Source organism: Haliaeetus albicilla, chromosome 13 (assembly GCF_947461875.1).
Source record: "Haliaeetus albicilla chromosome 13, bHalAlb1.1, whole genome shotgun sequence".
Classification (NCBI taxonomy): Eukaryota; Metazoa; Chordata; class Aves; order Accipitriformes; family Accipitridae; genus Haliaeetus; species Haliaeetus albicilla.
Genome location: NC_091495.1, coordinates 37,880,467 through 37,891,464, shown reverse-complemented (window position 1 = coordinate 37,891,464; position 10,998 = coordinate 37,880,467). Strand labels below are relative to the sequence as shown.

At 53.5% G+C, this 10,998-nt stretch overlaps 1 protein-coding gene across 2 annotated transcripts; it reads left to right on the top strand.

Moving 5' to 3' along the window:
- The first annotated feature begins 1,263 nt into the window (after positions 1-1,263).
- Positions 1,264-6,339, top strand: PLPBP (pyridoxal phosphate binding protein). Of its 2 annotated transcripts, XR_011327574.1 has the most exons (9): positions 1,264-1,407; positions 1,867-1,974; positions 2,201-2,236; positions 2,824-2,899; positions 3,079-3,213; positions 3,412-3,554; positions 4,190-4,288; positions 4,612-4,841; positions 5,407-6,339. XR_011327574.1 is itself a non-coding variant. In XM_069800944.1 (8 exons), exons 1-8 carry the CDS (start codon positions 1,312-1,314, stop codon positions 4,747-4,749), a joined length of 831 nt encoding a protein of 276 aa, XP_069657045.1. In that variant the 5' UTR covers positions 1,264-1,311; the 3' UTR covers positions 4,750-6,339. The 2 variants fall into 2 exon arrangements, 1 of the variants encoding a protein (XP_069657045.1); XM_069800944.1 differs by having other exon boundaries at positions 4,612-6,339.
- Positions 6,340-10,998: the final 4,659 nt, after the last annotated feature.

Below are 10,998 nucleotides of genomic sequence, written 5' to 3'. Positions count from 1 at the left end.
AGAAAATCATTGTCGTGTTTTACCAGACAAAGGGCAGGAACCTTCTGGGTATTTTTAAACAGCTGTGTAAATACTGTCATTGCTCAGAATATGGCCAGGGAGTGTAAGTTCTGCACATTAAGGCAAATATTTTAGTTAATGGCTTCCAGCTGGCAGTTTCCCATTCTTTCCATCTGACTTGCCGCGATAAAGGCTGGCATTGTCCGTGGCCCCGCGGCGCTGGGGCCTCCCGTGCCCTGTGGTGTCTCCGGCTGTGTGGCTGCCACGGGTGGCTGCGACGCTTTGTGGCTGCGCTCCAAGGGTTCCCCACCACCCGTCCCAGCCTTCGCAGCTCAAACAGGGCGTGCAGAACAAGTGGTGTCTCCTGCCCTGGTTTTATGAAGTTTTTTTTCTGAAATAGTTGAAATTTGCACCCTAGGGAGACTGCTCTTTGTGCAGGTGGGAAGAACACAATTTTGGGGGGGTGAGTTGCAGGCTTTTTTGTTTTGGGGGTGTTTTTTCTTGGAGTATGTGAGGTATGCGGATCAAAATTAGTTCGGGAGTATCGTCGTGATGGGTAGTACTTGCCCGCTGAATAAACAGGCTGCTGGCTGCCAGATTTTCTTTCCAGTCCTGTGGGCCAAGGGTTTCTGTGGATGCCTGCCTTCCTCAGAGCTGAGCGAAGGCTCTTGCCCAGACCTCTCAAAAGCTGCAGCTGGTGGAAACCTCTTCCTTTCCCCGCTCACCCGCAGAGGGGACGTTGGGGTGCCGGTGGGGTGCCAGGGCAGCGTTACGCTGTGCTGATGCTGCTCTTGTTCGTTGCAGCCGGGACCCCCAGCTCTCCTCGCCGCCCCTCGGAGCGGCATTGGGCCTCCATCCCAGCCATCGCACGGGGGCAGGTAGGTGAGTTTGGGCAGCTCCGGGTGGCAGCAGGGCCAGCCACTCAGTCCCGTTACCCGTGGCGTGGGTGGGTGCCTGGATTTGTCGGCGATTTTGGCCAAAACCCACCAAAGGCGCTAGGGGAGGGAGGGAAGGGAGGTGTGTGCACTGCAGGCAGCCCCAGCTAGGCCCTGCGGCCCAGCTTTTCCCCTCAGGAGCCCGTGGAGGCTGGCGGCCGGCCCCGAGCCCCGCGGCCGGGCCTTCACGTTGCCCTCCGCGCTGACCGCCATGGCGCCCGCCGACCTTCTCAACATGGCGGCTCCACGGCCGGGAGCCGCCCCTCCGCTGCCATTGGTCGGCGGTGCGCGGCGGAGCGATCCTATTGGCCGCGGGGCGGGGAGGAGCGGCGCGCGGGCGTGTGTGTGTGGCGGAAGGCGGCGGGGCCGACCGGGGATGTGGAGAGCGGGCATGGCCGCCGGGGATGGTTTGGGCCCGGCGCTGCGGGCCGTCACCGAGCAGGTGCAGCAGGCGGCAGCGCGGAGGCCGCAGGTGAGGGGCGGCGGGGCCGCCCGCCGGGGCGCGGAGGAGGGCCGGGGTCGCGGGAGGGTGCCCTTACCCCGCCGGGGGTAGGCCCGTTCGCCATGGCGGCAGGTCCTCCGTCACCATAGAGACGGTGCCCGCATCGTGAGGGCAGGTCCTCCGTCACCATGGAGACAGCCCCCCATCGCCACAGAGACGGGCCCACCGTGGAGGCGGCTAAGTGTTCCCCCCAGCGAAGGAGATGGGACTCCATCATCGTCCTTGGAGATAGGCCTCCCCCCCACATAGGGACCGGCCCCCCATTACCGCGGAGGCCGCCCTGACCCCCCCTCCATGGCAGCCTCAGGCTGTGGGGTGACCTGAGCTGGGGCTGGGGGGCCTGGCTGGATGCTGCAGGACACTGGGGAGAGCTTGGGGCAGGTTGGAGCCTCCCCCGGACGTCCCCCTCACCCTCTGGTGCTTCTGCAGGGTCTCCCGGCTGTGCAGCCACGGCTGGTGGCTGTCAGCAAGACGAAGCCAGCAGAGATGGTGATCGACGCCTACAGCCACGGGCAGCGCAGCTTCGGGGAGAACTATGTGAGTTGGTTGGGCCCCACGGGTCTGCGAGTGGGCCCCCACGCCAAAGGCAGGCACCAGCCAGCCCAGCGTGTGTGGGGAGCTAGCCTTGGTTATAGCATCAGGCTCCTGTCCCTGTGTTTGAGGCACACAGTGGTCCCAGGAACATGCATTCCGGAGAGACCGTTCTTATGGTGCAGGCACGTCTGGTGTGGTTTTAACGAGAGACTGTCTTGAATTCTCCTAGGTTCAAGAGTTGCTAGAAAAGGCATCAGACTCCAGAGTAAGTACACAGTTCCTTATATGTTCTTTCTCCCTGTATAGCTGTGTCCTGAGAGCTGTTCAGCAGCAGTCCTGGTTTTTGTTAGGGATTTGGTAATGGAGGCTGTTTGATCCTTGTCTTTTCAGATAAATGGTGGGGTTATTCTTAGCTCTTTGCCTCTGCTCCATTCCCCCTCCTTGCCTTGCTGGCTCCAGAGGGTTCTGTGAATACGTGCGCCTTAGTTGTAAAGTACTTGTCTGAACAGTGCTTTACCTTTTGTGCTTTCTGTTGTAGGAGATACACAGCCTTAATTTCAAAAAAATGGTAACACTCAGTTTGGGGAAAATATTATTTTATGACTGTTCAGTTACAAAAGACCTTTGCCTTCCCTGCTCACCTTGTAATGTTCTGCAGCCGCAGCCCTGTTCCTCTCCAGACTGTGAAGCAATCTCACTACACATCACAAGCACTGCTTGAGCTGTGTCTTTCAGGGTAAACAAAAGAAGATTGGGTACCTGGTATTTTGTTTGTGGGCAAACTAAGGCTTAAGTACTATGTGAGGGCGAGGGAATTGTCTTTCAGACCTAACTGTTCCTCTCTGCTTTTAGATTCTGTCCTCTTGTCCAGAGATTAAGTGGCATTTTATTGGCCATCTGCAGAAAAATAACGTCAACAAGTTGATCGGTAAACTCTATTTAATTTTATGTGCAGTGGCCCTGTGGGCAATAGTCTTCCAATGTTCAAATAATAACAACCTCCATGTACATTAACTCACCAGTGCCTGTCTCTGTGAGCGAGCTGAGTTGTAGGTACAAAAATTTCTGTGCCAGCAGAATTGCCTTCAGCTTGTGTTTCCTCCCCAGCTGTCCCTAACCTGTTCATGTTGGAAACAGTGGATTCTGTGAAACTGGCAGACAGAGTCAACAGCTCGTGGCAGAAAAAAGGGTCGTCTCAGAAGCTGAAGGTCATGGTGCAAGTTAACACGAGTGGAGAAGACAGTAAGTGGCTTTTTCTGATGATATGCAGGTTTGTCCTGCTGACTTGACAGAAACAACCTGAATGGGATGGGTTGGTTTGAGCTCCTAAAGTGTTTATCTAAGCTAGGATGAAACTTGCTCCTCTGTTAGCTTCTGCCTGGCTGCAGGGAGAGGAGGTCTCTGGCAGAGCTTGGCACAAATCTCTCTGCTTTTTGCCAGGTAAGCATGGCCTTCCTCCCGGAGACACCACAGCTGCTGTGGAGCATGTCATCAACAAGTGTCCAAGCCTGGAATTTGTGGGGCTGATGACAATCGGCAGCATTGGGCATGACCTTAGTAAGGGCCCAAATCCTGACTTCCAGGTAAGATTTTCTAGAAGAAAATGTCAACTGTTGGCTGGCCTCCTGTTACAGTCTGTCTGTCCCAGCCGCACCAGTATGCTGTCAAGCGGCAAGTCTGACTGTACATTGTCAGTAGAAACCCCTTGTTCAGAGCTCTGTGAAGTATCGGTGTTAATGCAGCTGTGAGGCTCATTTCTGCAGAGGTCAGGTGCCCATATGTATGTGGTTCTCTGAAGCTGTAGCCAGGGTATTGGGAGGGGCACCTTGTGCAGCAATTACTGTCCTGGATCCTCTGGTCCTGCTTTCAGATGAGGTTTCAGTCAGCCTTCCTTCACACGCTGTGTGCACAGGGCTGCATCAGGCAGAGGAACTGGGTCTGCGTTCCTTGTCTGTCATGCTGGTGTGATAATTGGATATCTTCAGAAGATGTGTAGACTTGTAAGTACCTGTGTTGTCAGTAACGTAGACTGTAATGGGAAATCTCCAGGTGCTGTTACGGTGCTGCAGAGCAAGCTTCAGTGGGAAGTGTGGGAATTTCACATTCTGTGTGAAGGAGACTTCAAAGAAAGGCAGAAATCGTGATCTGTGAAACCCTGTAACAGAGCTGGCATGGCTGTCAAGTATGTGATCCTCTCCTCTTTCCTCCTCCCTTCTAGATGCTGCTGTGTTTGCGGCAGGAAGTGTGTGAAAAGCTCAATCTCCCCCTTGAGAAGGTGGAGCTGAGCATGGGCATGTCCACAGACTTCCAGCATGCAGTAAGTCTGGTTTCCTTCTGCCACCCTTTCTCTCAGGAAACAAACGTACCAGCACCAGCAGTAGGCAACCCAAAGTCCAGCCCAGGTGTCATTCAAACAGGCCTCTTAGGCCTCCCCTTGGCTGGAGGTACTGATGGTGCTGTTCCATGAAAAACATCTCTCCTGGACCTGGGATAGAGTTCTGGGGTTCAAAACAGACCCTAGCTGTAGCTGCAGATGGCAAGTATGTGGGGAACCATCCTTCTGTGACATGGCGAGTGGACTGTGTTGGCAGGTGTGGGTGGCAACCCTGCCCTGAACTCCTCCTTTCTGTCTCTTTGTAGATAGAGGTTGGATCCACAAACGTCAGGATTGGAAGCACTATTTTTGGAGAGCGAGATTATTCCAACAAAGCAGTTGATGGCAAGGCCCCTGCTGAAACTAAAGGCAAAATGGAGACCTTGACAGCGCAAGGTCATTAGAGGGGAAAAAAAGTGGCCTCAACAGAGGACAGATGATGGGAGACCTCACTATGCATTCTTACCTCCCTCTGCGTCGGTACCCGATCATGATGGTGAGAGTGAATTCCTCGTAACAGAACAGAGGCCAGAAATGCCTCATAATTTATTGTGATTATAGAGTACCCATAGAAACTGGAAATTTTAATAACCAACAAATTATAAGAAAATTTATGGTTGAAAGTGACTGTGGTATCTTGGCTCCTTCAGGGTCATTAAGAGCAGTGACTTTTGGATAACTAGGTTGAACAAACTAAATACTTGTCAGGATGGAGTTGCTAATGAGCAAGATGTATCCGCAGCAGTGTCGGTGACTGTGTTTTCACTGAGGACTAAATTCTTCATTAAACAAGTTATAATCTTGCCAGAGACCTATAAATGTATCCCCAAATAAAAGTTTTGCACGTGGTCACTACTGAGGGATGCTTACATAGAAACTGTGATAGAGACACACTGTGACGCTGGAGAGACTATATCCATTTAAACAGAGGACAAATAGCAAGCACACAAGGATGGATAAGGAACACAGTTGCCTGCGTGAATTCATGGCGTAATGTTTTGGATGCAGATCGTAAGTGTGGGAGTGTCTTTTCAGCTGAATTTTGTATTTGTTCTTTTCAGGCTGGCAGTGCTAACTTTTCCCATTGGTTCCGTGTCTGCTCAGGTCTTCTGGGATGCTTTCAACCTTCCCCTCTTGTGACGTGTTGTTGCGAGTTATTTTCATCCTGCGTAGTAGTTTTTGACACTGCAAGTTCTTTTTGGTCAGAATGGGGCTTTTCAGCAAGGTCCTTGGTCTGTCAGCTTGCTGTTGCTTTCCAAGGCAAGACACTTAACCATTTGATGCTTCCACCATCCTGTCTGCATCTGTATGAGGATAATAGTACTTGCTTGTCTCACAGGGCAGCAGTGAGGTTTGCTAGAGGCCCTTCAGGAAAAGCACTTCAGAAAGTTAGTGTTATCGTTCCATGTGTTCTAGGTTCCTGAAAAAAGTCCTGTTGCCACTGACAGAGCTTCTAGGCTATGTCTTAATATCTTAAGCGCTGGTCTAGCTGTCGCTTCTCCTGAAAGAGGGAAACGAGACTCTCTCACTGCAGTAACTGTTTCATTCAGATGTGAGCAGAAGTTCCTGCATTGTCACGTGCTATTTGGCCAACGGTAGCTATGGCAAGTCTCTCTTGTAACCTGTGTTACAACTACATTTTGGGGCTTTTGTGTGCTGCTAAGAGGAGGAGACATCGGTTGCCAGCAGAAACATCCTTCCCAGGCTTTTCTCTGTGTGCGTGTGGTTAAATCTAGCTGTTGGTTTTATTCTCTGACTATTAATGCTGAATGTAAATGAAAAGAGTCAACTCTAACACCAACCTGTCATAGCTACACGGTTTAGAAGCAACATGCAGTCTGAGCTGCCCTCCTCGGCACTGCACCATGTGTTGTTTCATAGTCTATTAATAAAAAGTGGTGAATTTTAATACCATCTGTGCCAACTATAAAGCTATTAAAGATGTTATTTTTATGTTCCAGCGTTGTGAATAAACGCCATGAGTTGTCGTTGAAGCTATTTCCCTAACCTGGAGCTGCTGTTGAGCAAGACTTGCTTGTCTTGGGATGGAGGGAGGAGGGTGGTTTGAAAGACAGCTGAGGCAGAGCTGGCAGAGAAAGTGAAGCTTTTCTTTGATCAGAAGAGGAAAAAAATAGCTGCCGCGTTGGGCGAGATGTCAGATGGTGTGAGCTATTTCTGGAGAAGCCCTCTGGGTGGCACTGCTCCCCAGGTCCGGGGCAGGGTTCCTGGTCCACCGAAGGAGGAACAACAGCTCCTCGGTACGGCTCAATAATGAGTCTCAAAAAGAACTCTTATTTCCTATCTGATGGCTGAAGTGAATCCCTTCCACCTCTCTCTTCCCCGAACTTCAGCACCACGCACTGACCACAGATCCTCGTGTTCACAAATTTCACAACTTTAAAAGCCTTTTGTTTATTTTACAGAACAAAGTCAGGACACCCATTCTGTTTGAATTTGATTCTGACGTGCAAAGACTGCTGGTGTCCCTGCAGTGTTTGTTTGCTACTTGTAAAATATTGGCTAGAGCTCTCCATAGCAAATGAGGAACAAAAGTGATCTGCTACCTGAGCTTACAGAGCTAGCCCAGCCCTGGAGCAGGTGGTTCTGAGCCTGAGGGGGTGATGGGGGACCTCTTCTCTGCTCACCCCTTGCTGACGGCGCTTTCTCACCAGCCTGCGGTTCCAAAACCAGCTGTGCTGCCGCACTTTCTGTTCGAGCACGGAACAGCAGAGCAGGTTTACATTGAGAATTATCTTGCGCTGTGGCTCACCTCCCCTCTTGCTTTTCCTCTCTCAGGCATTTTGTGTTTATTTCCTGAGTTGAACCTGGATGCTAGCCAAGCTTAATGAAGTAGTAAATGGTGTAAACTGGGAGGCGAGTGCACACCGGTGGATGTGGGGCAGGGCAAGGCTTGTCCTGGCTTCCGTGCCCTGGAGCTCTGGCTCAGCACAGCAGTATTTTAGGAGCAGACTGTCTCACAAAAGCGTGTGGTCTTCTGTTTTTCTGATCTCCCTGCATACCGTCTGCTAAAACATTTAAGGTTCCATCAGCTTTGGTGGTGGCCTCCTGTGTGAGACCGTGGCTGAGCTGCGTGCATCTTGGTGGTTCTGGAGAGCCGTACCACGTGGTGCTGGGGATGTTCTCGGCTGTGGGACACATCTCCCCTCCAGCCGGGCTGTGTCTGGGCTGCGCAGCTGGCCTGCGGGGAGCAGCTTGGGTGCTGTGCCTGAACGGCAGCACCGGCTGCAGCTGCGGTGGCCGGTGTTGGGCTGTGACAAGGCGCTGGAGAGGAGAGCAGCATAAGCTTCTGCTCCCTTCCTCTGCAGCTGTTTCTCTCACCCATCCTGCTTCCAACTGGCTCTTTTCTTCTGACTGCCTCGTCCCCGAGAGCTTTATCCTGCTCCTCCTGTGGCTGAGCCTCCCAGAAGCCGGTGCAGCGGGCAGTGCCCGATGGCACCTTCTGTTCCTCCTTGAGGCGCCCACTTTGAGCCCAAGCCGGGAGGGTGCAGAGCTGCCGTGTCGGTGACGCCAGACACCTGTCCGAGGGGAGCAGAGCGCAGACCACCCACTCCTTCCGCAGAGGTCACCCAGCAGATGGTAACTGTTGGTCACTGGAGTGGAGCCAACGAGTTGGAGATGAAAGGCTCCCTGGCCTCTTAATGAACCACTCCCCGCGCAGGCACCTTGGCCCCCTGCAACACAAGCTTTATTTACATCTATTAAAAGCACTTGGCCGGTTTATTGAAGCAGCAGTGCTCTCACTCCCCACTCCTCGGGGCAATGTCACTGTCAATATTTGCCTTGGAGGAATGCATCCAGCAGATGAAGGCTTGTTTTGCAGCCAGAGAGGGACGACTCCTCCCTCGTGACTTGCAGCCCTTGCTGCTGGCTGATGGCGCAGGCGCCGTCACCTCCCGGAGCAAAGACATGGCCCTGGGTTTCCCAGCAGTCCCTGGAGGTGACCCTTGTTTCCACACTGTCCCTTGGGTGGGGGCTGGCCAGGCTGACCCCCCCAGAGCCATGCCGGCACACGGAGCAGGACTTTGCATGCGCTATGGAGCAAAACTCTTCCCGAGGGCTTGGGGAGCATCTGTGGGCAGACTTGGCTGCCCCTAAAAGGAATAAAACCGTCGATGATGCTGGACGGGCTGATGTGCTGCTGCTTCTCCTTTCCTGGCTCCTGAGGAGATGGGCTAGCTGCCTGAGGCCATCCTCATCCTCAGGGAAGCGCCGGTGCCAAAGCAGCAGCCTCTCCTGTTAGAGGCACTCTCTGAAGTTGCTGAGGTCCGCAGGGTCTGGTTACCTGTTAGGTGAGAGTCCAGGCATCTTTCGCTTCCCTTCTTCCACAAAGCCAGGCTTGATTTATTTTTTTTATCAGATAATATCCTTTGTGTTGCAAAGTATCTGGAGCCGAGCTTGGCCTCCCTGCCAAATCGCAGCGCAAGCTGGGTGCACGATGCACACAGCAGATGTGCAGGGAGGCGGTGGGTGCCAAGGCCAGCTCTGCGAGCGGGGAGGACTTGGAGGGACACGAAAGCCTCTGCTCCCCGATGTGGGGCACTCAGGGCTGTAGCCAGTCCTGGTCCCGGTGCTCAGCACCCCGCCGTCTGCGGGCAGGCGCAGGGTGCTTAGCTTGCATGAGAAAACCAAGAGATTTGGGTCAGTTCTCTGCTCTGCCTCAGGCTCCTGCTGCGGCCAGGGATGCTGCGGGCAGGTGAGAGCCCGGGGATGGCCGGGAGCAGCTTGACTGGGAGGCAGAGCCCGCTGCAGCCTTTCAAAGTGGAAAGCGTGTTTATTTCTGGGATATCGGGTTTCCGGCAGGAAGGCCGGCAACTGCCAAGGTTTTTATTGGATCCCAGTGAAAGGAATTTAGAGAGTCCCGTGCTTGTTGTCTTTCCCTGTGCCTGCAGTGGTTAAGGAGCGTTCTTACCTTTGAATGGGAGTGAGGGGCACTGGGATTTGGCATCCGGCACCGGCAGGTCCATGGTGATGGAGTTTCAAACAGGTTGCCTTGTTGTCTCCCAGGCAGGAGGCATCAGGAGGGGTCAGGGCTGGGAAAGCACGGAGAGGGGCTTGGAACTAGTTGAAAGAATCTGAACTCCGTTGGGCCCGGAGCATGTGGGAAGTGTTGCTTGAGCTCCTCTCCTTGTAGCGGGGCTGGGGCCGGGTTTTTCACATTTGTTACTAGTTTGGACAAGGTTTTGACTGTTCTTGGAGGTAATTTTATAGGAGATTGAAATTCTGAAGACCACGTACAGTGGCTTGATTGCTTCAATGTGTCGTGGAGACAACTCCAGAGCTCTGACTGCCCTTGGATGCTGCCAGCACTGGCCAACATCCTCCAGGGCCTGAGATCCATGCCAAGTCCCGTTCCTGTCCACGCATGGGGAGCTCTTGGCTTAATGCTGGGGTTTCCCAGGGCCCCTTCTAGCTCGGCTGTAGAGCCGCTGCCCTGAGGAAGGGGATGAAGAGGGGCAGCGGCTGTGGTTTGGATCAGAGCCAGAGCTGCACTCGGTAGGAACAGGAGTGCGAGCAGCTCCCTGGCTCTCCCTGCAGAGAAGAAATGAAATGGGCCATTAAGGCAACACCAAATAACCCGAGGGTGAGAGTGGTCTGGAGCAGCAGGGCCACCCATGGCGAGGTGCGAGCCTGGGCTCTGCTCGAGGTCCCTCCAGCCACTTGGTGCGGCAGCATTGGGTCATTCCCTCAGGGACGAGCTGCTGAAATCTTGTGTCTTGCTTCCAACTCTTGCGCTGATGGGCACAGAGGCAAGCAGTGCTGCACGGTGGCTGCTAGGGTCCTTGCAAGTGCTGGAGTTCTTGGAGACGAGGATTTCTTAATTTAGGGCTTGATCCAGCAAAAGAAGGTGGCTGAGCCCTGTGCACTGCGGCATTCGGGATCACGTCCCTCTTTGGTGCTAGGTTTGGTGTGCTGTGAGTGCCTGCGGTCTAAATCGGATGTCAGACAAGCAGTCTCTTCTCCACGTTGGTGGGGACACCTGGGGAGAGCAGCGGGCTCCAGCCTGCAGACTCATCTTCTCCAGAAGAAGGAGGGAAAACCACTCTTGATTTTGGCAATGTTTAAAGTGGGAGGCACAGCTCACCATTCTGGGTTTTGGGAGGGGTTTCATGCTGTGCAGATGCTCACAGGATCTCTGAGCGGATACTGGACACAAGCGGTTTCCTGTTGCTCTTCCAGCTTCAGCTGCAGGGTCTGGGACCAGCATCCTGCAGTGCTGAGCACGGGAGGGTAATTTCTGCAGTGGAAATTTTGCTCAGTGGAAAAAAGGAAAAAAAAAAAGGAAAAAAGAAAGAGGGAAGATGTGGGTACGCTGCTGCTGATTGTTGGTTTTTTTACTAACACGATGATGCTGGTCTCCAGGGCTCTGGGGTCCTACGACCCCTACAGGGGTGCGACAGGCCACAGAAGAGCCCTTGGGGCTGTGCTTCTTGTCCCTGCCTGGCTGGAGGCAGCAAGCGCCCGGGCAGGGAAGAGATGGAATTGAGGCAACCACTGGTTAAGCGGCTAACGAGCTGTGTGGGAACTGGGCTGCTTACACTCCCAAACAAAAGCGCATGTGGAAACAGCTTGGGAGTGTGTGCTGATGAGTATCTCCTCTTTCCGACGCCCACTGCCACAGCAAGTTGTATTTA